General features: G+C 39.1%; 1 protein-coding gene and 1 pseudogene across 1 annotated transcript; both read right to left on the minus strand.

Moving 5' to 3' along the window:
- Positions 1 to 237: 237 nt before the first annotated feature.
- Positions 238 to 26034, minus strand: slc6a11a (solute carrier family 6 member 11a). Its single transcript, XM_088338280.1, has 14 exons — positions 25787 to 26034; positions 21244 to 21378; positions 21010 to 21150; positions 20860 to 20941; positions 20469 to 20601; positions 12114 to 12248; positions 11945 to 12048; positions 10537 to 10661; positions 9197 to 9309; positions 8987 to 9124; positions 7186 to 7288; positions 5489 to 5589; positions 3384 to 3554; positions 238 to 2194 (listed from the first exon to the last, which is right to left on the minus strand). The coding sequence occupies exons 1-14, from the start codon at positions 25962 to 25964 to the stop codon at positions 2078 to 2080; spliced, it is 1776 nt and encodes a 591-aa protein (XP_088194406.1). The 5' UTR covers positions 25965 to 26034; the 3' UTR covers positions 238 to 2077.
- LOC148364159 (U2 spliceosomal RNA) lies at positions 13956 to 14047 on the minus strand (annotated as a pseudogene).
- Positions 26035 to 26794: the final 760 nt, after the last annotated feature.

Below are 26794 nucleotides of genomic sequence, written 5' to 3' on the forward strand. Positions count from 1 at the left end.
TATGTCCCAAGCAATGCCAAGACCAGACTACTGTACACCCTTGAAACCAAGGGTATAGTTTTGCCAATAACGGAGGGGACCAATATCAAGCAATCATTGATTTGTCCCCACCAATATTATGTAATGACTTAAAAAAAATTACAATATGTCCTCACCAATATCGAACAATCATTGTTTTGTCCCCATCAACAATTCTTTAAAAAATGCGCTATGTCCCGAGCAATGCCAAGACCAGACTGTCATGAACGGAAGTGACGTGTCCCCACCAATACCAAGCAATCATTGATTTGTCCCCACCAATATTATGTAAAGACTTAAAAAATTACGCTATGTCCTTACCAATATCAAGCAATCATTGTTTTGTCCCCATCAATAACTCTAAAAAAATGCACTATGTCCCAAGCAATGCCAAAACCAGACCTACACCCTTGACACTAAGGGTGTAGTTTTGGCATGAACGGAGGGGACCAATACCAAGCAATCATTGACTTGTCCCCACCAATATTATCTAATGACCTAAAAGAAATACGCGATGTCCTCACTAATATCGAGCAATCGTTGTTTTGTCCCTATCAATAACTCTTAAAAAAATCGCTATGTCCCGAGCAATGCCAAGACCAGACCTAAGACCTCCATTACTCAGCACCGTTTTAAATGGGAACTTTTTAGTGGTTCCAGTCGATTCAGGTTCACATTATCAACCTAAATCTTAGTCCCGCTCATCATTCATTTTGGATATCTCTGGCCGATGCATTAAGGTAATTCCTGGAAAAGCATGTTCATTTTGATCACATACTTTCTGCATGCTGTACTCAGAAATGCTGGGTAGAAGAGCAGGAATGAAACATGCAATGGAATGTATATGTACGTGAATATTGGGGCCAACATTGGATGAAATCTAATAAAATATGATAAATTTTGGAGGGCTGATATTGAGCCAATATCAGATGTCAAAATTGGATCAGAACACTCTGAATCAGTGAATACTTAAAATGGGTAAAAAGTACAAAAACAATCAATAATGAAGTGCTATATAACATGAGATAAAATAATGAACAAAGCAGTTTTATCAAACACTGTTACTCCAGCAACAAGCACTGAAGGCACATTTTGTTGATTTCAAATGAAACTCACAGGCTAAAATACAAGCCCTTTTAGCCTGGCACTCGGGGAATTCCCTCAAAACCCAAGAATCATCACCAAGTGGCCCGGGTATAACAATCAAATGTAGTTGTTGTAAGCTACCAGTCGTTCTAAGTTATATAACTAGTGTGCAAACATACAGTAGTGGAGAAATAGGAGTAAATACAAAAATATATCTTACCTTTAGGAGGAAGCGGGAAGATAAGAAAAAATTCTGACAAAAGTCTTATAAACAGTATGAATAAGACACATTTGTAAAAAGAAGTACTTATTTGAATATTATTCCTTTGGCGTTGTCCGAACTGAGTTCTAGTCAAGTACATCGAATTTTTGCCCAATGTCGGTTTTTCAACTTTTGTGTTCCAACTTCGAAAGCTTACGTTATTTGTTCTCCAATCTTGGTCCCCTTTTACCAATTGTTCAACTCTGAGGTCGGCTTTCAAACAGGACCCACCAAAGCGTAGGTAAATATTACAATGAAGCGGGGCCATTCGTAGGCGATGGGGAAGAACGCCTGCCGCAAACATTATAAAGTAGGTAAGAAATATTTGTAATGATCTCGGATACCACAGCTACGGACCTCCTACTCTAACGCCAACATATAAGGCAATCATTTGTTATTTGGCATGGCTTTGCCATGAGCACACAAAAAGCGAGTTTTTAAAAAACAAAAGTACAGGTTCAACCCAGAAATTGTGCATTTGCCAAACCGCGAATAGGTGGATGGCACCTTTGCATAAGAACACTTTGGATATAATTATTTCTATATATTTTTTTAAAAACCTTTTTTTTATCATCGGCTTTCCTTACACCGATTTACTGCATCAATTCTAAATGGTAATTTTAGTAAACAAGCTTATCTAGTATATATAAATATGTATATAATGTTTGCACAGTATATACGTATTGTTGATAGCATTAGACGAATGCTATTCTATCGGAGGTTACTATTTTTGCCATCATCGTGAATGTTCAGTGCGATCCGAAGAGTCGCCATTTCCTTTGCAATCATTGGGAGGTCGTCTGCACTTTGGGTGCTTGTCTTGAGACGCTGGGGGCACAAATGGACATTTTTTTTGTGGCGGGGCAGACAATGGAAGTCAGGGGTGTCAAACTCGTTGGAGCTGGGAGCCACATGGTGGGAAAAAAAACGGGGGCTGTTCTAATACGTTCCAGGGATAAAGAAAGAACGGGACGGAGGGAGAAAGAGAGAGAGAGGGAAGAGAGTACAGGAGAGAGATATACAGAGAAAAATAGAAAGAAAGTGAGAGCTAGAAAAAGACTTGAGAGAGAAAAGGAGAAAAAGAATGACAGACACAGCAGGAAAGAGAGAGATAAAGAGAAAAATTTGAAAGAGAAAAATAGAGAAAAAGACAGAGACACACACATACAAAGAGATAAGAAAAGCAGGAAGAAAAAGAGACAGAGAGTGAGAAAGGAGACAGAGAGGGCGAGGGAGAGAGAATGAGAGAAGGAAAAACAGGAGAGAGAAAAAGAGAATAAGAAAGAAAGACGCAGTGAGTAAGAGAGAAAAAGGGAGAGAAAGACAGAAATAGAAAAAGAGAAAAGGGGGAAAATATATAGATAGAGTAAAAGAGAGAACAAGATAAAGAAAGGGAGAGAAAGAAGAAGAAAAAACAAAAGAGAAAGAACAAAAGAAAGAGAAACAAAAAAAGAGAAAGAAAGACAGAGAAAAGAGATAAGAGGGACAAGGAGAGAAAAAGATAGACAGAAAAAGAGAGAGAGTGAGAAAGAGACAGAGACATGGAATGAATGAGAGAGAGATAGAGACAATGATGAAAAGAGAGAGAAAGGAAAAGAAGGAGAAGAGGGAAAGATAAACATAACTTGATAGAGAAAGGGAGCAAAAGAGAAATAGAGAGAAAGGGAGAGACAAAAGGGAAGGAAGAAAAACAAAGAGAAATGAAGATGGAGAGAGTTAGAGACAGGGAGAACTAGAGAGAAAAATAGATAGAGACAAAAGAGAAAAAAGAGAAGAAAAAAGGGAGAAAGAGGCAGAAAGAAAGAGAGAAAATCGAGCTACGGTGTCTTTGTAAAAGGCACATGTCTTGGACGACATCCATTGGAAATATATAATACTGCAGCTCATTTTTCTCTTGCACTTTTCCCATCGTTGTCTGGCAGGCCGGATTTAATCCGTTGGCGGGCCTGACCCGGCCAGCGGGCCACGCGTTTGACACCCCTGATGTATGTTGAACTCGGCTAGGCGGAGCACAGACCTGCCGCAGAGTTCCTTTTCCCTTGGCCAATTTGCAGATCATGGTGATGGGGATCAAAAATAGAGATGACAAAGCAAGGAACCAGCCAATATAATAGGCCCACCCAGGATACACGTAAGTGTTGTTGAACTTGAGTGGAGTATATCTCAGCAACAGAAATACGAGGGTTCCCTGTAAAACAAAAGAAAGGCTTCCGTATCATGACGGGCCGCAAAGGGTTAAAAAATGTGGGCCACGGGGCTGATCCGGAAGACCCATCCAATTTTTTTCACTCATAAATAAATATACATGAAGCCATTTACATCTTTTTAGAAATATTCATTCCTCACAATTAAAACATAATAATAATATATTTTTGTGGAATTTTATTGAGTATTTCCGTAGTATTACTGTCGTCTTATTCCTGCAGTCGTATTTTTGTAGTAGTTCAGTCATACTTTTTTTTGAGGACTTTCAATTGTAGAATTTGTGTGGTATATTTGTAGTAGTAATGTTGCTGTTTTTTTGTAGTATATTTGTAGTCTAACTGTAGTTTTATTTCTGCAGCAGTATTTTGTAATATTTCTGTTGTACTTCTGTATCTATGTAGAATTTCTATAGTAGATTTTTTTGGTCGTATTTTTGTAGTATTACAGTAATTGTATTTTTGAAAGATATCTGTAGTATTTTCAGAGCAGTTGTATTTTTGCAATATTTATGTAGTAATATTTTTTTGAGTATGAGTATGGATGTAAGAGGGGACTGTATGAGAGTGTGATTGTGACGACTGTGTTGTATGGTGCAGAAATTTGGAGCCTGAACGCAGATTTAAGAAGGAAGTTGAATGTTTTTGAGATGAAGTGTTTGAGGACTATGTTAGGAGTGACAAGATTGGATAGACTGAGAAATGAAATTGTGAGGGACAGAACTGGAGTAGTCGTTGAACTGAGAAAGCGTGTTGATAAGAGAGTACTCGGTTGGTTTGGACACATGGAGAGGATGGATGAGGAGCGAATGTTGAAGAGAATCTACGGAGCAGAAGTCAATGGAAGGAGACCAAGAGGAAGGCCGCGATTGACGTGGATGGATAGTGTTATGAGTGCACTGCAGGAAAGAGGTCTAAATAGAGTGGAAGCCAGAGCTCTTGTTGGTGATAGAAAGGAGTGGAGAGGTGTTGTGAAAGGATAGTGGGATTGTGGACGCGTTCTTAAGGATGGGCTGGGCACCCTTATGATGCGGCAGGGGTAAACCAGTGAAAGCTGTCGGGCCCTGCTGTTGAACAAAAGAGTGTGTTGTGTCACCCTGACCCGAGTGACATGGCCGCTTTAAGTGTCCCGTTTCATCTAGAGGGACGAAAGCATGACCAGCTTGGGTGCCGAGGTTCCTAACTTGTTTGGGTGTTTGGGCAATTGGGTTGGCCATGGTCCCAAAAAATTTGTGTGTTTTTATTTATTTATCTATTCCCCTTTTATTTTCTTTGTTATTGTATGTGTGTGTCTTGCTGTCGGTCACCCCTCTTGAGGGATATGACCTAGGTAGATAGATAAATAGATAAATATATTTTTTTGTATTTCCCTCTCATTATTTCTGTAGAAGTATTTTTTTATTATAATATTACTGCAGAGGTATTTTTGTATTATTTCCATAGTTGTAATTTTGTAGCAATTCTGTTGTATTCTCAAGTATTTCTATAGTATTCATTTTGTGGGATCTCTTTAGTATTTTTGTAATATTACTGTATTTGTATTTCTGTAGTATGTCTGGTGTAATAGTTCTAGAGTAATATTTTTGTATTATAGTGAGACTGTAGTAGTATTTATTGTACAATTCCTATTGTATTTTTTTTTCAGAATGAAAGTTAAATGACACATTGAGCTTTTCAAGCACTAAATTTGATATTTAGTGGTGTAGTAATTTTGTAGTATTTCTGTAGTATTATTTTTGTTGGAGACACACAAAAGGACATTGGGGACAAAGTCGACCTAAAAAACATTACATATATCGTCATTAGATTTTGTCGGGCCTGAAGAAAAAGCCAGATGAACCACATGCGATCCGCGGGTCATTGTTTGCCCACCCCAGACCTACACTCGAACAAGTGCAACACTTCCTTTCTCCACACTTACACTGCAAATAACTGGCGTGACGTAAAGCCAGCAGTACTTGATCAGCGACAAAGGTTTGTAGCCAATCATGTCCTCAATGTTGTTGCTGAAGCGATCTGCACCTACAACGCATGAGCCCAAAGTTAAATATAGATTTATAAAGTTGAATACATGAAACATACTTTGGGTGTTTTGATGAGACACCATTGTTGCATTAGGCGTTAAAACGAGGGTAGCCTAAACTAAAGCAAAGGTAATAAAAAATGAAAACACTCGTGGAAAAATGATGATGTGTTAATGGTTCAGATCGATTCAGGGCAAAATGATTATTGATTCATTGTCTTTTGCACGGATTACAGACTACCGTTTCACCATCCCCTGATCTGAAAACGACAAACTCAATACATGAGAACAGCGTTGTGAAGTATATTAGAGTACTCTACAAACTAATTGATGTTATGTTCTTAGTATTCTGTACATAACATTCCAGGGTCATTAAACCTGGTTTGAAGTTGTGGAACATGGCAAACCAAATGTTTTTTCCATGGCTGTCAAGTTTGTTTTTATTATTTAACTCCCCTTTTCCCCAGATAGATAAGGTACATTTGAAATTGAATAGATTTTGATGTTATGCCATCCCCGGAGTTTTTTAAAAATAAAAATCTAAGCACAATTTATCTGTCACCAACTAATAAATACTATAAACTGCTATTATGTGTAAGAGTGTTTTGGGCCTTGGGTGGAAAGAACAGAGGGATTTTTTCATATTGTGAATTGAATGTTGCATTTTAGTGCCTGAAAAGTGTTATACCAATACATTTTGATTTGGAAATATGAGAAAAAGTCAAGTCATGCTTATTTGTATAGCCCTTAATCACAAAAAGTTTCAAAGGGCTGCACAGACCACAGATTATTGCAAACTGTAGACTATTATTACCATCCCCTGATCTAAAACCTACAAAAGAGCAAGGAAAAAGTAAAAAACCTCAACAAGAGGAAAATGAAGAAACCTTGAGAAGGGACAATTATGTAGCGATGGACAAAAAACTAGGAAGGATATGATTTTAGTACATTTTTCAAATTATACAAATATTCACAGAGCTTCACTTTTTCAACATGGTTTTGATGCTTTACTTCTTAATTTGTAAATGTATTCAAACAAAAACAACTAAAACATGAACAGTCATTTTTTTCCATCAAGTACCTCTGGAGACATGACGGTGACCTTTTTAGTGCTCCACCAATCCAGCCTGTTTGATCAAAGAGCCAGAGGGACAGCAAACCCTAATGGAGTTTCCAAAAAGGCAGGGGCAAAACAAATGAACCGGTTCTGACAAGGACTATATTCTTTGGCTTGAAAGCCAGGGATCATGTTTGGAAACCAGGCACCGCTCATCACCTGAAAGTTTAACTTCTAACAAGACAATGAACCACATCCACACTGCCAAGACCACCAATGAGTGGCTTCAGGATGCCTTTGCCAATACGTGAGTACCCAAGCTAGAGCTCAGACTAGAATTTGAAAAATGAAAAGAAAAAGGAAAATAGAAGTCTGCCAAACTGGCCTCATATTAAAAAACACCTGATTTCGTTTGGAAATGAGGCTGTATTGTGGTAAAAAAAAAGAAGCAGACCACAATTTTATCAAAACCGTGTTCGTACAACATGTTAACTTGAGCATGCTGTAATTAAAAGGATCGAACGGCATGATTTCTTACCATAAATCCATCCGATCACCACTGACTGGCAGACTGCCATCAAAAGCAAAGTGGGACCACTACAGACATAGTGATCAAAAATCTGCAGAATGTATGTGCCAGCCTACAAGGGACATAAACATTATTATTATGATGATGATATTTCAGTCTATGTATTTCTACCTTTAATTGATAACAAATCTATACGCATTTCGGAATAAAGCACTGAAAATCCCTTTAGAATGTAGGGTTGCACAGCTAACTGTGTGGGTACGTCCTTCAAAATGTTTCAAAAATCATCCTGTGGGTATTCAGATTTGTGCCAACTTCGTCACTTTTTGCTGTCCAATTATACCTCGTTCCTAAATCAGAAGCTGACCCATTGTACAGATAATAATCGCAGGGACGAACATTGAATGCCACATACTCACTCAGCAAAGTTCTTGAGCTAATAAGCTATGCTTCTGCTCACTCATTTCTGAATATGTCTTTTATTTTCTCTTCCTTTGTTTTCTGGGTATGTAGCTTCCTCTGTTTTTCTATTTCTACATGTTTTTGTTTCGAGATTTTTTTTTGACAACAACCTGAAACCTGCACTACTAGTAATGCATCGGTCTATCTATATACCAAAGCCATATCTTCCCCGTGGGGGGTGGCTTGAGTCAAAGACCGACTGACATTCACCAAACATTCATTCCCTTAAGCCCTTCCCAACTTGACAACAAACATTAAGCCCACAGCACAACAAGGGGTGAGTTGCTGTGCCTTGATACCCTTCATCAGCAAAGACGCCCAATAGCATACGCTGGTTTACCCCCTTCGCATCGTATCAGTCATTCTTAACTATCCTTCCCCATTCACATCTCTTCATAGCACACACTCTTGCTTCAGTTAAATTACCCTACCTCATATCTAGAGCACGGTTCACCCCATCCATCCAACCTATTATGGGCCTTCCTCCCATTCTATTTCCCCCCACTTCTACACTACACACTCTTTTAGTCAAACAGCCTCAATCCATTCTTTCCACATATCCCAACCATCTCAGAACATTTTCATCAACCCTCTCAGCAAGCTCTCTCACCACACCAGTTATTTTCCTTACTCGCTCATTCCTTAACCTATCCAGTCGTGTCACTCCGCACATACTACGCAAACATCTCATTTTAAAGACATTTAACCTATTACGCTCATTTACTCTTAAGACCTATGCCTCTCAGCCATACATCACTGTTGGTACCACCACACCTTCATACAATCCCTGCTTTGCACCCATTCCCAGATCTCTACGTTTGAATGTGTATTCAGAATAAATGACAACAAATTAAAATTACCCATGAAAACAAGAGCGCATCTGCCATAGCTGAAAGCAAAAGAGAATCCTGGCAAAAAATGGTGTTGTAGATTTTGAGTAACGAATGACCCTTTATAGGAAAGTTTTTGCTGCTGCTGTTATTGTTAAATCTTTATTGTCGTTAATAACAACAGAGTGAACAATTCTTGAACGAGATTAGACATGGCATGCAATAAATACTTAACAGAGAAAAATAAACTAAAAAGAATATCAGCCTACTTGAACCATTATCTCATACCCAAATGTGGCCAACAGTAGAAAATTGTGTAAGTTATGCTTTTTTGCCTGTAACTCAAAAGTTCTTGTGATTGCAAAGCAGATTGTACAGATAGACCTGCTAGCAAGCAAGTTGAGTCCATCCAGGACCAAATTTGGCTCAGAGTCTGTAACTCACTGTGCAGTTAATATCCTCAATTACTTTTTCTCAAGTAAAGGCTAATAAAAATGCATGCACTGCAGAATTCTTACCTGTGACACCAAGATGTTGCCAAAGAGATAGCCAAAAAGACAGATTAGCAACAAACCAAGCTCTCTGCGATATCCTTTTTGGATTTTGGAAGGGTAGATATCCGTTATGGAGGTCATTATACTTTCAAGTCCAGCAAACTGCGGCATGATAAAAAATACAATCTTATTACCCAATTTTAAAGGGAACAAATCACCAGTGCTAAAACTGACCTGGCCATCGATTCCCAACAATATGATCATACTGAAGAAGCACACGGACCACACTTGAGGCCATGGTAATAGGCTCACTGCTTGCGGGTACACGATGAAGACGAGACCCGGACCTACAAAGTGAAACCATCATCAAGTTTAGACGGAAACTTCTAACAGTTTTCGGACAAACGCGTTCCTTTTGAAACGCGATTACTTTACTCGGTAAGGAGTAGTGTAACACGTTATTGATAAAATTAAAAAAATAAAATTAAAAGTAACTCAACCTTTAATACTATTTGGAGTGTTACTGTGATATTTATACATGCAGATGATGAATTGTTATGTTTCCCGACTGTTGAATAGTTCTGCATCATTATTATTATGGCACACAACCCTTTTCCGCTAGTAACAACGGGTGGGCATGTATATATCTACCGGCAAACTACAAATGAATACAGTAAGGCTTGCCAGGGGTCGCTGAATTTCTCCTCATGCAGATATTCACACTAACTGTCAATGCTCGCATCGAAGCCCAATTTACAACAATAAAACCATATATTCAAATAAGGGGGTCAACTTTTAAGCGCGTATTTGGTTGTGTGTCACAGGTAGCAATTGGAGCCGGTGCGTGGGCAAGGGCTTGTGGCTTGTACAGGAACCAAAACTCCAATCAATGGGACATATTTCAACATGTGACCTCTCGTTTTCTTTTATTGATGTTCACTATGTTTCGTGCACTGCTGCCCAATGCTAAAGCTATTGCACCCTGGTCATCCTGGAAGGGGGATTACCACTTGTGAGGCCCCTTCTCAAGGTTTCTTATTTTCCTCGAGCTGAGGTTTTGAGTTTTTCCTTGCCTGCATGTTGGTTTAAGATCAGGGGATGGTGTAATTGTAATCCTACGCAGTCCTTTGAGACATCTTGTGATAAAGGGCTATACAAATAAATGTGACTTGAATTGACGTACTCACGGAATTTACGGTAAAATTGTGCTGTATTATGTTGTTTTTTTTAATTTGTAAAGTTATCTTTTCAGGCAGAAGAATAAAACGTCTTGGACAGTATCCATTACTGTACTGGAGAAGGAGCTGTTCCAAGCCCAGAGACAAAATGGATATGGAGTGTCTTGGCTAAGTGTTCGTTTACAAATCCGGAAGATTGCACAAACTAAGAAATATGAAGGGTTCACTGCCTCCACAGGTTGGTGTACCTGTTGTGTGGCGATTTCAAAGCAATTTTTAAGGAGTTGGCTTCTTTTCAAGTATATACTGTAATTTGTAGCTCGATAGAAACTTTTGGAGTAACTAATAGCTGTTTTTCACTAACGCTTCCAACACTTATGTCTGGTGAGGTCATACCTGACTCAGCTACTAAGGTGATGTCAACACCCTGCTTTTGGGACATGTAGCCGAGAACTGAGAAAATAGCAAAGCCGCTAACAAAGCTGGTCCCACTGTTCAGCAAGCAAAGGAAAAAAGAGTCTCTGGAAAAAAGAAATAACTGTTATTTTTAAGCATAAAATCATGAAATAACTGAAATATATATTTAAGATGTTTGGGGCCAGTGGTGGTAATAGAAAACTCAATATCTCGTTCTCAGTAGCCTAGATGGTAAGGCGCCCGCTTTGAGACTGGGAGGTTCGGGTTCGCGCCCCGGCCGAGTCATTCCTAAGACTTAAAAAGTGGTCGGCGGCGCCCTCTCTTGGCTGCGGCTGCATCGGGTCAGATGCAATCGACATTTCGTTCTGTGTACATTGTTACACAGAATGACAATACAAGGAAATTGTTATTATTATTATTATTAAGTAAGCTGAAGTGAATCAGATATTGATAATTTCCACGTGTTTACAACCCTTAATCTTTCAACAAGTCATGTTTGTGTATAACCATAGTCATAGTCAAGATGTTTCTTCTTTGCTGCTATCATCATGATTGTGTGGAGCTGTTGCAAATAATCAGTATTGGGTACATTACTTTAAAAAAGTAATACATTGTCGTGACTCATTACTTCTTCGAAAAAGTAACTGGGTGAGCAATTATATTACTCCATAGTAAAAGTAACTAGTTACCAGGGGAAAGTAACAATTTCTGCGACTTTAAAAATATGTTGTATGTCAAAGACTTTTAAATTTTCTGAGAAAATATGAAACACCAAGGTGACGTCTTTGACCAGAGTGTACTTGAAGAAATGGGAAAGGAGACTATTTTTAGAAAGGTTTTTTGGGGGGCTCGGCTCACTAAAAAGAGCTGGCTCATTGGGATCCAAAATGGCTCTTGAGGTTGTTTTTGTTGCTTTAATCCCTACATTAACAACTATTACGTGATGTGATGCATGGAATGACTTCAAAGGGGGGAAGAATAAAATAAAAAAAACAAAGATGGAAAAAAAGAAGGAAAAAAAACAATAACAAAAGGAAAAATAGATAACATACTCTATGTACCCCCTACTCCAAGAGACCTTGATGAGTTGTATGCATGAATAATAGAAGCTGATAAAGTTTCCTGAGACATTTATTGTCAAAATGTTCCCAAGACTGTATATCATTGGTCACTGTGATTTTCTGGGAAATTTGATATATAAGGAGCATGGGGTTTAGCGGTTGACTGAGCCTATTTGAACTACTAATAACACAATTTAGGAATAACACAGAAGTAACATAGTAACAACATAGTACACACATGCTATTTTAAAAATGCACATAAAACTGGTAGATCTTTGCGCTGAACAGAACCAAAGACGGTGTCACCCTAAATGCAATACGCTCACCTATAGCAGTTGTTGTTGTATTTGTTGTAACTTCCAAGTGTGGTGAGACATCCCAAGCATATGGCATAAGAATAGAATATCTGGGTTCCGGCATCCATCCACACCTGCCCCATGCATGGCACCATTAATAAACACATTCTATTTTTATTGTGCGTGCCAACTAGTGTACCTGTGGATCAGCGAGCCGCGTAACATTGGGGTAAAGGTAGTACTTAATGCCATGCATGGCACCAGGGAGGCTCATTCCTCTTACAAACAACACAATCAGCATGGCGAAGGGGAAGGTTGCTGTGAAGTAGGTGGCCTAAATGCAAGAGAAGAATAAACGCTGTGATAGTATCAAAAAAATGGAAGAAGTTCATACTTGTCTTTTAACAGCAAGGCACTTTACTAATGCACAAAGTATCAAAGACTGATAGGGTGTCGACAGAGCCTATTTCCAGATCACGTCTGCCTGTGTTGACCATGCTTGTATCCGTTGGTGTTGATATAGCTCATCACAGACATTGAATAAGCAGCTCCAGCGTCTGCCACTCCTGTTTTGACAAGCATGGTGGTGTACAAAGTGTTCTCAAAGCACACAGATACATTATCTAAGCCGAGTCTCTCTAAAAAGTCAATTGGAACACAAAATGTAGCTTTCTGGAGGTTAGCATTGCTAATTTGATCTAGTATGGCTTGTAAGGTCCTGAAAACTACAGTTCAAGTAAGGTGAGAGCCAAGTTCCCTATAGAACACAGTTTTCCCCACATGTCATAAGTTGTTCGTAGCACGGAGTAGAAATGTTTCATCATTAAAACAAGGAATGGTCGAGTATTGATACCAGGTATTGATATGAATGCCAATTCCGACCTTTTAAAGGTATCAGAACTCACAATGGTAGGGATTACAACTATATTCTTGTGCAAAGAGGTCAAACATATGGAAGGGCCAAATGAAAAATTAAGCTGAAAGCCAAGGACCGGACCGATCAAACGTTGGAAACATTTCAAATGACAACATATATAATTTAGTGAACCTAATTGAACCCACTAAAAAGCTAACAAATGTATTCCAATTAGGGCTGCAACAACGAATTGATAAAATCAATTAGTTGACAACAAATGTCATTATCGCTTTGTTTGGTCGCACGAATTATGCGCCACTTAGCACGTTAGAGGTAAGATCGGGCATAAAAAAATATAGCCCAACCTGACCCAGCCCACGGGTATTAAATCCATTAAATCCCGGACCAGCCCGAAAAAACACAAATTTGCATGTTTAATTTGTGAGGACAAGGGAGAGAACGGAGGAGGAAGAAAGTGTGACTTTGGCTCACTGATTAACACGCCGGGACTGTGGGACAAATGAAATGAACCACAGAACACATGACATATGGTAATGTTACACTAGCGTGATGTCACGGCTGTAGAGTGTGCTGTTGACGTAAACTGTGGTGATAAAGATTGATACTGATAACAACAATGAGCAGAGAGCCGGTTTCCAAGAGCCTTTTTGAACCAAAAATTGGCGACAAATTTGGAGATTCCACTCATTCCCCTTCCTTTATTCCTGGCCTTGCCTGACAATCCGCCACTCCCTGGTTAGGATCTTTTAAAACTTTGATTGAAACCATCAGCCTATTCGACGCTAGCGACGCGCAAAGGCCAGTGATGGTAAACCATAGCCTGTGCAGTAAGGCCCAACGCATCTTTCGAAGTCTCGGACCGGCCATGAAATTTCCAGACGGTATTGCATATCTCTCCAGACACTTTGCCGCTCAACAGAGCGTCATGGTGCAGCAGAAGCCCGGTAAGTCTATCGTCCATTCGCTGACCTCCGTGGCTTAGCCACCCTCTGAGGAGGGGGGGGGGGGGATTTTGTAGAGGTTTATTGTTCTATATTCTTTATCAAATATCCATTATCCGTTATTGGTCAAATCATAATGCACTACAAAGCCGAGACACTTGCTCCCAGCCAAGAGGCTGAGTCAAGGTCCTAGCCACAGGGCCAAGAAGCGATCAGTGCGAATGCAGCATTCCCGGAGGTACTGCAATACCGGGCCGATGCGTGGAGTGGACAGAGCAAGCTCTTATTCCATCTCCAAATTGCAAAAATCATAATCGGCATGATCGTGAAGAACACAGTCTATAAATCACAGCCGGCACCGTTCCCGGAGGTACTCCTCCATTGAAGAACACAGTCCAACTACAAAGACAGTACACATTGTTGGGAGAGTTGAAGAACGAGATGATAGAGACCAGCTAGCTGAGCACACAACAGGCCTTTTATTGCGGTACAAGCTGTTTTTAGTGCCGACAACACGTCACTAATTTAAAAAAAAACAGCTGGAGAGAAGCCCGGCCCAGCAAATCACTAAAATCACTTTAAAGAATAAAATAATAGCATTTTCTATCATTCATGTACAAGGACAGGTAACGTCCAGTGAAAACAAATACACAACAAATCCTGGTGTGTGATACAATAAATAAATGACAAACAATAATAAATAATAATAAATAGTAAGAAATAAATGGATCAGCCGGAGAAAATGTTCTTGGGGGCTATTGAAGATTCAGGAATCTGAAATTAAAGGAATGGTAAAAAGCCAAAAGATACAGGTGTTACTGAGGGAAAATATATTAGGGGGGATTTGATGGTACTTCTTTAAAAATATCAAAATTCTTTGCAGAGGGAGAGAATCCTACCGATGACCACTCAAGGTTTTGGTATCAATATTTGTGTGAAAGAAATGTATTATCAAACATTCCAAATAAACTCAATGTCCTTGTCAGCTGTGGTACATGTTCAACTCAATGAACTTATGACTCCTTTAGGATGATGATAATGTCTGAAGAAATGACGCCATCACACATGTTATTGCACAGATCGCAATAATAAAAGATAGGGCGGCTAAAAGAAGTCATGCTGGGCTGGGCCCCGAACAGCACTTTGCTTAAATGAAAAAAAAAATGTCAACAACTTGTACTTTGTGTCCGGTCGAGTTCACATATCACACGCAAGATATCCAAGGAAGAATAATTGGCAAAAAGTGGACAGTTTTTTTTTCCGGGAAAGCCATTGCCTGGAATAAAACTGCAAAGCAGTAGGGTATGTTATAGAAGTCGGCCAGGTCTCGCAACATGTGGACCATAACTCCTCCGCCACCCGTGGCTAGCATACATAACTCCCGTCTACTGCCGTACTTATTTCATATTGTCAAGTTACAAAAGCGTTCACGTAAGTTTTTTGGGGGGGATAGAAGTATGGTTCATTCAGGTTCACTGTGGATAGTTGGAAAATCAGTTTTGAGCATCCCGCGTATGATTCCAACAACCAACCTTCTTTCGGTGAGGAGTTAGAACGTGACCCTCATACCATATTTTTTTTCAGCTCGATAATGATAGGTGACTCGGGGGTTACCACTCGTGAGGCCCCTTCTCGAGGTTTCTTTTATTCCTCATGCTGAGGTTTTGAGTTTTTTCCTTGCCCGCATGTTGGCTTGAGATCAGGGGACTGTGTAATTGTAATCCTGTGCAGTCCTTTGACACATCTTGTGATTGTGACATCGACCGAAAGCCGACTATACTTCTTCAGAAGGCTGGCGTCCTTCAACATCTGCAAAAAGCTCCTACAAATGTTCTATGAGACTGTTGTGGCAAGCACCCTCTTCTATGCGGCAGCGTGTTGGGGAGGCAGCGCCAAGAAAAAGGATGCCTCTCGTTTTAATAAACTAGTGAAGAAAGCAGGCTCTGTTGTGGGCACAGAGCTGGACAGCCTGACAACTGTAGCTGAGAGACGGGCACTGAAAACGCTGCGGTCAATCATGGACAATTCATCACATCCACTACACAGCATCATCTCCAAACGGAAGAGCAGCTTCAGCGACATACTGCTGTCAAAGTCTTGTTCCACGGACAGACTGAGGAGATAATTTCTTCCTCGTGCCATGAGGCTCTTTAACTCCACCCGGGGGAGTAAAAGCCCACATTAAACCACATCTATCTATCTATCTATCTATCTAATGGCTATACAAATAGATGTGACTTGACTTGCCTTAAAAAAATCCAGCCCGATCCGACACGGGGGTATTAAAGCCCGAACTAGCCCGAGTCCGACCTGAAGTTCGGGTCGAGCCTAAAGTGTCAGTCATTACATTGGGTCCCTCGCTAAGTGTATTTTTCCTCGAATTTCAGGAAGGAGTCAAGCTTAGGCTCGGGTCGGGCTTAAAATCTTTCCTCTAGTAGGGATGTTTAACACAACATTTTTTTCAGTTCAAAAATATTATGCAACTTTTGAATAGGAACAACAAGGAAACGTGCACAACTACTCTATAAAATTCCCTTCCCTTTTAAAAAAAAGGCAATATTTTTTTAACAATAACGTTATTATTAAATTTTGTAACTCAACTGTTAGATCAACGCCCTCCGATCACTAACTGTTCCTCCTTTGTTCACGATGTAAGATCCAACCCTCATTTCGTCAGCAACGTTTAAGATGAGTATTTACCTGCAAGGTACAACTGAATACAATTATGGTGGCACTGTCCTAAACAGAACACAAGGATGCTTCATTTCTCCTCTTGGAGATAGTCTCCCTACTGTATATACTTGCATCTAAGCCGTATTTACAACTATAACGTTCTGAAATCGGGGTCAGTTTTTATGCGCATAATTGGTTGTGTGTCACCAATAGAGAATGCTCACCAGCATGTGGGGAGGGGCGTGGCTTGTACAGGAACAATGAAACGTATGGGGCACACATGAGCACAGAATATACGGTAAAAGTTTCCAGAGGTTTGGTCTTTTGATATTACTAAATTTATTTTTGCACTACACCACCATGCTTGGAGAAAAAAATAAAACGCCTTGGACAGTGCTCAGAAATCGATCTAGGATATCATCAAGTGGTTTGAAGGCCAGAGACTAAATGGATGTGGAATCTCATCTAAGTGTTCGTTTGCAAGCTCTTAAGATTTCACCAGCCAAGAAATATGAAGGGTTCACCACTTTCAAACTTTTTCCTATTTATTTTATTATGTGGCTATATTTAAGGAGTTTTAGAGGGTTTGCTTCAATGCGAGTATACACTGTAACCTGTAACTAATTAGTTACTTTTGGGTGTCAGTAATCTGGGGGGTAACGGAATAACTTTTAAAATGAAGAATACCAACACAATCTAATTTTATTAAAATCATGTTCCTGATCTTTAAACGGCTACCAGAGGGCAGGCGATAGTTGTATTGGCCACAATCGCGTGTATCGACGGAATGGTTTTGGTTCAATACCAATATTTCATTCGCCCATCCCTACTTGAAGCGTTGAGCGGGCACAACATTGGATTGATGGACAGAACGGGTCTATTTAAGTTGTGTCTTCCAAGATGCCTTAATGTTTTTCCTAGATGCCCCAAAACATGTAAGAATAGTTCAAAACTGTAAAAAAATACAATAATTTATCACTATTAACAGAAATATTGCTTAGTTTTACATTGTTTTTTGGAAATATAAATATTTAAGATATTCTTGTGCTAAAATTAAAAAAGAAAAGAACTTAAGGATGAGGTGCGTAGTTTGAGGTGTCCTTAAAAAGTAGAAAGTATGATTTTTGCCCGACTAAGCATGTGTTAACAATGCCCAACTGAGTTCAAAGAGCCTTGATGTATTTGTTTCCATTGCGCCTTTCTGCTTTTATTTTACTTTTATCATCCGTGTTCCGGCTTCTGAGCACATTACGCTGGAGGAAAGAAGGCATGGGTATAGGGGGAGGAGAGTGATTTCACCCTGTGCTTGCAGTTTTCTTTTAATATTATTTTCTAAAATAGTGAAAGTAAGAAAATAACTGTTTTAAATACAGTCCAAATGCCATACCCCAAACCTAAAAAGGATGAAAAAAGTAGAATTTATTCTAGCGTGTCTAAGAAAGTCACTGACTTGCACGCTCAACAAAATATATTTCTATTTATATGGGACAAGGTTTCTGGTATTGTTATTTCATAGATTTTATCAATTCATTAAATGACACACAGTGAAAGAAATGTGCTAAAGGATTAGCTTGTGTCTGGAGAGCAGGTTTGGCTTTTGTTTTTATTCTATTTTATCTTAAATAATATGGTGTGGGGGCGGCATGGCGGATGAGTAGTTAGCGCGTCCGCAGCACAGTTCTGAGGTCATGGGATCGAATTCTCCTGTGCGGAGTTTGCATGCTCTCCCCGTGCTTGCATGAGTTTCCTCTGGGCACTCCGGTTTCCTCCCACATTCCAAAATTGTGCATGTCAAGTTAATTGGCTGATCCAAATTGTGTTAATGAGCGAGTTGTCCATCCCTGTGTGCCTTGCGACTGTCTGGCAACCGGTTAAATGAAATTAAATGATCTGCATTTATATGGTGCTTTTCAACTCAATGAAGACTTGACAACAGCGCTTTAAAATGTGCTTCACATTTACCCATTCACACTCACACAGACACACACACCAATAGTGGCCGTGAAACCATTCAAGGCGCCAGCCTGCTTATTGGGGGCGTTAGGGGTTCAGTGTCTTACCCAAGGACACTTTGACAAGTAACACGGAGGAGTCGGGGTTCGAACTGCGATCTCTAGATCCCAAGACGAGCGCTCTACCTCCTGAGCTACTACTGACCCGGTTTAGGGTGTCCCCTGCCCACTGCCCGGAGATAGCTGGGATGGGCTCCAGCACCCCCGCGACCCTACTGAGGATAAGCGGTGCAGATAATGGATGGATAATATGGGGTGGTTCCTTCCAAGAATTGTTTTTAATATTTTTGCTTTTATGGCTCTTTGGATCAAAAATGTTCCCGACCCCTATTCTAAAATGAGCAATTGTATGAACCATCTTCTAGATCAGACCTGGGCACTCCGGTCCTGGAGGGCCGCACGTCCTGCCAGATTTTGAAGTTTGCTCTTCTTTAACTCAGGTGATACAAATTATAACCTCGTTAGCAAGCTAGCAAGTTCTCGTTAACGATACTGGTGATTGGAATCACCTGTATTGGATCAGAGAAACCTCAAAAATCATGCAGAACATGCGGCCCTCAAGGACCGGAGTGCCCAGGTCTGTTCTAGATGAAAAGGTATTTTTTTTCACATTTGAGGGATGATTTTCTTATTACATAAAAAAAGATAAAACAAGAACAATTAAAACTAAAAACGGTTTGGTAAGACAAATTTCTAAATCTGGGATAAAAAAAGAAAACTAATGGAGGTCTTAAAATAATTGACAAATATCTTCTCGACCATGACACAAAAACATTCGCTACAATCTTGTAAGCCTTTAGAGCTCAGTGAAATATCACCCTCAGAGGTTTTTATTTTCCTTTCGTCCTTTTTAAGAACGGTTAATCACAGGTGTCCAGCTCAAGGTTAGGGGGCTGGAAGCAAAAGGTTGCATCACTTTATAGCCCACTAAAGTAAATTTCCATTTTCACAGCAAACTTGTAAAGTTTTTAAACTAAATACCTTCTTAGCATATAGTGAACAACAATTCACTAGAGCACATTGTTTTGATAAAACCATTTCCAAGGACTTTTGTTGTTAAATTTGTCGATATTTAATAAAATAACCGACCACAAAGGCAGCTGTATAATAAGATAAGTAATAGTAATTTATTTCGAGTGCTCGCCATTAAAACGGCACACTGAAGAAAACTAAAGCTACAACATTGTTCGCAAAAAAAACAACCTATTTTGATATGTATAATCTAAGATAATCTTTGTAGACAAGACAAGTAACGCCAAGCATATAATTTCCAAAGCACAATCATAACGATTAGATTGGCCAAAATCTTGCACGATTTAGAAATGGTTCATTGACTTTGGTTTTATAGGTAAGATCAGCCTAAAAAAATTCAGCCTGACCCTACCCAGGCCCAAGGGCATTAAAGCCAGACCCACTCCAAGCCCGACCATTTGACTTAATTTGCTGGACCGAGCCCAAAGCAAACTTTAGATTTTGTGTTTTATTCGGGAGGACTCGGGAGGAGGAGAGGTGATGATAACAATTCAAAGCCCTTTTTTGTAACTAAATTTAAGTTAAGCAAGACAGTATAAACGTTTACTTTTTTATATTTATGAGTCTGCAGAGGTTACATTAACGGCCATTTTTCCAACATTGGCAGATTTTTTCAAAATTTGAGGCTGTTAAAAATTCGGCCATTAACCACAGAGCAGTACGTCTTTAAGGGTCAAGTGCGGCAGAGAGACAAAGCATAACAATGCTGGGTGAATAATAAAAATCAAAAAAATTAAATGAAATGAAGATGGAGCTTCAATCGCTGGTGTTTTTTAAAGCACATTCAAACACAATCTCCTTTTATAGTAATTTTAAATTTGGAGCCAATCCCAAACTTAATGATTGACCTTTCGGACCGGGTTCGGACCTAAGATTAGACTTCTATTCCGTTTACCTATTTGGTGAAATATTTGTTTTGAGCAACTTGAAGTCAAGTACTTCACAGTAGAGATCGTGTTTAACCGTGCCGTGAAAAATACCAAGGTTTGAATGTCCATCTTCAATCTTGTCCTCCTTACCTTCCCGGTCGATCGCACACCCTTCCAGACACAAAAGTAGCAGATGATCCAAGCAAGAAGAAGGCACAAAGATAGCTCCCATTGGATATTTCCCAAGACCTCGATTCCAGAGGATATGTTTAGCACACGGAACCTGTAGGCAGCAATATATTATTTTGCAGGGGCAAAATACTACTGCTTCTCTGCTAACCTCGATGTGCTATACGTATTCTATACACCTATGTTTGTAGCTTTTTTAGGACTGTGGTACAATCGTTACAACGATATCGGAACCCATACATTCTAGGAACAGATCCAAGGATTCATGATTTACTTCTTCCAATTTTAGCAGCCATGCTGGTTTGTCAATCTCTTAAGATGTTGAAATGAAAAAAGGTTTCTACACACTTACCGCCAAAACTCTACAACAGACGATGATATGTTCATATCGGAAGTCCAATTGGCACTGTAGTTGCTTAACACGACACAAGAGTCTGTAATAACACGAAATACATTTCATTATCTAACACACAATGAACAAAGATTGTGTTCATTCCTGTACCTGTGTTCCATACGTTATCACATGTTGCCCACGGAATCTCTTTGGAGAAAGACGAAAACAGATAGAGAAACGCCCAAGCTAAAATAACCATGTAGCTGAGGCATCCATAGAAAAGGATGAGTTGACCGGCATAGCCAATTCCTGAAAAAAAAAGAAGAAAAAACAACTCATGTTAAGGCAATTACATTTTGGTTTTCCCTCCAACATTCTTTGAAGAGGACTAGATTTTTTTGCCTTCAAACAGGGGGCAAATCTTCCTCCAGCACATGATTCCCCCTTGACTGGTGTACTGGCCGAGAGCTGTCTCCAGGACAAACAGGGGGATACCGCAGGCTCCAAGGAACACGAGATATGGAATGAAGAATGCACCTGTAAGCCAAGGTGGAAAGGTGGAAATCAGCTGGAGGAGACAGTTTATGGATTTGGTGCAACAAATAACATGATTTTAAAATAATAGGTCCAAGTTCTGCAGTCCTTTTCTTATATAGATAGAAAATGTTATGCATGGATGTTGAATAAAAGTTATATTCATATAATATTCCTTAAAGGTTTTTCAATATTTTACACCTCAAATGTATAACTGAGAAATAAAATGGGAATAGCAATGGGATGTTTTTTCTAATACCAGGGAGCACCAAAGAGCCACATGCGGCTCCAGAGACACTGGTTGCTGACCCCCGGTTTAGCCGAATCTGCTTCAAGGACTTTACACAGCTTTGGTACTAGCAGTGGGCAGTATGTGTCATGGCGTCACCATAAATAAGTCCTTGGCCCTTGACATAGGGTCTTTACACATTCTAGGCTCTAAAACAATGGTTCACAACTGGTCTGACTGGAGGACCAACTATTCCACTCCAATGACAAGTTGAAACCCAACTCAAGAAAACATTTGAACTTCTCCAATTTCTCGATTGTGCAGTTTAACACAAAGATAACAAAATAGAGTCAAAAAAAAAAAAAAAGACCAGCAAAACCAAGATGACTTCAAGTACCGTATACAGATGCTCCCCTACTTACGACCATTCAACTTAAGAAAAATAGTAGATTGAACATTTTTTCGGGATGTTGAAAAATATCCAGACAAAACTGTAAATTTGATTTTTTTTATTGTGTTCACCTTTTTCCAAGTACAGGACATTACTGTAGTGCTTCTTTCCGCCGTTACTGGCGTGTGGTGGCGCTGTGAGAGGTCACCCAGCATCCACTGCGAAGAAGAAATCCGCTTCCTTTTCCTAGTTCGTGTTTCTATAAACATTCTATACTGGATCTCCAGCACGCCAAGAACTTTGACATTTTTATCGTTTAATATTTCGTGTGTCCATTCATTATGGTTGGTGTAAAGTGTAAAGAAGAGGTGAGCCATTTCTTTTGAAATGAAAGTGGAATAAGAAAGCTTGATGCGGTTGAAAAAAATGGTTGGATCACTTTTTTTCACCCACTTTCTACCACGGAGGAGGAAGTCGCCTAACTCTTGAAGCTCATCTTCCAAAAGTAAGTTAAACTTAACTTTATTTATCTTTATAGAGCATATTATTTTATGAAATGTTTTTTTTTTTAGTGCAAAACAATACAGGTTACTTATACAAGCTTTAAACATACTTGTATAACCCATAAACATACAAAATATAGCACTAAAGCAACTCATGAACAAATTCAACTTACGAACGATCTCGTTCGTAAGTAGGGCAGCGGCTGTATACTCGCATATAAGCCTACATGGCATAAAAGCGACCCCCTAACAGAAAAGAAATCAAAAAAATGAATGTGTACCTAAAAAATTATATTTATCTAGTTATGTAGATAACGAAGATGATTATACTGGTAAAAAGGTAAAAATACAAAATATTTAAACCGGTTACCACCTGTTCAATGGCAGACACTCGAACACTATTTTTTATTTTAATCACTTCCTTCTTCGACTCGATAGTTGACTTTTTTCCACTTTTTCTTCCCATTATCACAAACCATTATGGGGCCCATTATTATACGCAGAAAAATAAAATAAAACCCCCAAAATCACAATAAAACAAGATGTGGTCCTTTTCAAACCCCATTGAGACAGCTCCGATTGACTTAACTAAATAGTTAAACACATTTACAAGGTACTGCTTGGAGTGTGTAAGAGTAAGACCAATGCTTGATTTTTTTGCCGAGTGCTGCGAAAAATTGTTATTTTTTGAGTATTGTTTTTCTTATACCAAAATTGTTTTAAGATTAAAAAAGGAAACCCATTCTGAAAACAAGCAAAAGCTTCTATTATAACAGAGGGTAGATATATATTTGGGCGCTATAAGACTTCATTTAGAAAAAAAATACCTAAAAGCATGAAGAACAGCTGATTGTCAAATAAGTATTTGGTCATCGAATACAAAGATACAGAACAATGTTTTTAAGGGGACAGCGTGTAATATCTGACCACTAGATGTCTCTGCATTGTGTAATGACACAAAAAACGAGTGCTAAATAGCATGAGGAAAAGTATAGTATGGAGACTCAAAGTGATTAAAGTGCACCGATTTCCCTTCCTTTTTTGCCAAACCTTTTTGTGAATGAAAGAGAGAAGAAAGGAATAAGAGGTAAAAAAAGGAGAAAATAAACAAGAAAAAACAGAAGAGACAAAAGAGGAAAGGAGAAAGAAAAATAGAAAAGAAAGGAAAGGTTTAAATGGAAAACAGAAAGAATACAAAAAGGAAAAAGAAAATGAAAGAAGAAAGAAAAGAGACAGATGAAAAACAGACTAAAACGGAAAGAAATGAAAATCAAATAAAAAATGAAGAAAAAAGAGAAAGGCGAAGAAAAAAGCAAGGGCTAAAAGGTTAAAAAAAAGAAATAAAAAAAGAAAATGAAAAAAAGTCAGGAATAAAAAAGTAAAAAAGGAATATAAAAATGAAAGAAAACAGAAGAAAAACAATAAGAAAAAAAATACAGATTTTTTTGGGGGGAGGGGTACCCTTAGCAGCAAGATACCTGACAAATAGCTCAGCTCCCTGTAAGTGATCCTCATCTTATGTCAAAATTCAAATTTCTCCACCTACGAGCATTTCAAAAATGCACATTTATATAATAGTTTGTGTACTTTTCCTTGTGATTCAAATCAGTATTGTTTTATTTTAATCGAAAAATGTTTTTTATCACTAGGAGGCGCTGGATAATACACACTGCCCCTTTATAATGTTCAGCTTTTGAACATACACTAAACAGGTTGTCAGACAGTTTTTAAACTAGTCTGTTTGATCGGGGAAGCTTGTTTTGTGTGTGTGAAAAACACAATGACATTGAAAAAAAATTTAGTGTTCTAGCCAAGAATGTGACTGCACGTGCAGTTTTTTTTAGTCTTATACAAGCTTGTCAAAGCCTATTGCATCAAATGTGAAGCAAAGGGGACTCGGGAGAGATTAGTAATGCATCGGACATCTTTCAGAGACGTGTCGGGGACCGTCGTTTTTACTCTTACTCACAGTACTTGCCTGACAATTAATTTGGTAGTGTGATAAAACGTTCCCCATTGAGAAAAGCTCACACACACCAACTTATTACAATAAAGTGAAACTGATGATGGGACCTTGGTTCTTTTTAGAGAACTGTCTTTTTCGGCTCGGCTCACCGAATAGAGCCGACTCTTTCGACTTCTTCATCATTTTTATGTTTTTATTGATGCATTACCAGTAATGACGAAACATGATCCACAGAGTTAATTGTTTTGAAAATGAATTATGCTACTATATTGTTTTAGCCTTTATTGTTTCAACATATAACGTTTTTTATACCTGATTGAAACTTTTAAATTATTTAGACGACACCCATATTGACCAATCATGAGCACCTTCAGGAGAGTGAGAGAGTGGGTGAGAGAGGGAGATATGGAGTGAGAAAAAAAGAAAAATCGAGAGAGAGAGGGAGAGAGAGAGAGAGAGAGACAGACAGACGGACAGAGAGAGACAGACAGACAGAGAGAGAGAAAAAGATAGAGAGAGAGAGATAAAGAGAAAGATAGGGAGATAAAAAGAAAAGGAGAGAGAGATAAAGAAAAAAAAATGGAAAGATAATTAGAGATAGATAAAGAGTTAGATAACAATAGAGATGGAGAAAGAGAATATGAGAGAAAGTGAAAGAGGGAGATGGAAAAAGAGAAAGGAACAAAGAGAAAGATAGGGAGAGAGAGAAAAACAGAGAGCCAGAGAAAGAAAGAGAAACAGAGATGGATAAAGAGAAAGAGAAAAAAAGGTAAGATAACTATAGAGAGAGAGAAAGAGATTACTAGAGAAAGTGAAAGAGGGATGTAAAGAGAGAGGGAAAGAGAGGGAGAGAAAGAATGAGTAAGATTGACAGAGAGATGAAGAGAGAGAGACATAGAGAAAGAGATAGAGAGAGAGACAGCAAGAAAGAGATAGAGAAAGAGACAGTGAGAGAGAGAGAGAGAGAGAGAGAGAGAGAGAGAGAGAGAGAGAAAAAGTTACAGAGAAATAGAGTGATAAAGAAAAATATTATGAGAGAAAGTGAAAGAAAGAGAAAGCGAAAGAGACAGCAAGGGGGAAAGATTAAGGGAAAGAGAGGGAGATAGAGAGCTTTTCAAAGGGAGCTGGCCCTCACAGTTCACTTCAAAGAGCTGGCTCAAAGACTCGTTACGTCCGCGAACAACCCATCACTAGTTTTAAAAGAGTTGCTGAGAGTTAAAAATACTTTAGCATGCGTGCAGATAAAAGTAGACACGCATACTACTACTACTATTACAAAGGTTAACATCTCTTAGGTAAGAAAATAATTAAAGAAATCTTACCGCCGCCGTTTTTGTAACACAAGTATGGAAACCTCCAAACATTGCCGAGACCGATAATTGCACCGGCCACTGAGAGGATGAACTCTCTTTTGGTGGCCCATTTTCCTCGCTCCTTCAGTCTTTGTGGAGGCGATTTAATAGAAGGAAAGTAGCAAAGTCTTCCAAGGGAGTCTGCCATTGCGCTTGTAGGACGCCGGGGGAGAGATGCAAATGACTCTTGGTTTGCAGGATGGACTGGGAGCGGAACGTCTCATAACCGGACTATGTAATAGATGCACTGCAGTTTGGCCACCAGGGGGACCTCTAGGAACTACATGTTCTTCGAGTTGAGGTGGGACGGTTTCTGCTTATAAAAGGATTGGAGGAAAAAAAGAATTCATTTTGTAACAATCTGCTACAATCTATTGCATTGAACCCGAAAAAAGCCTGTATCTATTTATTTACTGTGGGAAAATATGTGTTGGGTACAGCGGACAATTTTAGGGTCAGGGCTTTGGGCTTGCTGAGTGTCTGGCTGGTTATTAATTTTTTTTCTCATATTACTTAAAGTGATTGAAGATCATTTAGCACCGTTCAGAAGTGTCACTTCCTATTGTAGAAGAATAGAATAGAATTTACTTTTATTGTCATTCTTTGTAACAAAACACAGAACAAAATGTCGATTCACCTGACCCGTACAGCTCAACTGTAGCGAGCCGATGCAGCCGCAGCCAAACAGGGCGCAGCCATTTTAGTCATTAGGTGACCAAACCCCCCAATTCCGACCCTTAATGCCGAGCGCCAAGCAGGGAGGCAATGAGTACCAATGTTGTAAGTCTAAGGTATGACTCGGCCGAGGCTTGAACCAGCGACCTCCTAGTCAGAGAGCGGGCGCCCTTCCATCTAGGCTACTGAGCTGACTCGATTACACTTTATGGTTAGCAGAAACACTTACTAACGCCATGGCCAGTTTTTACTCATTCATCACACACGCAACAATTAAGCTAGGCTGATCATTGTTGCATTTGT

Source organism: Urocampus carinirostris, chromosome 6 (assembly GCF_059441175.1).
Source record: "Urocampus carinirostris isolate Australia breed hairy pipefish chromosome 6, RoL_Ucar_1.0, whole genome shotgun sequence".
Lineage (NCBI taxonomy): Eukaryota > Metazoa > Chordata > Actinopteri > Syngnathiformes > Syngnathidae > Urocampus > Urocampus carinirostris.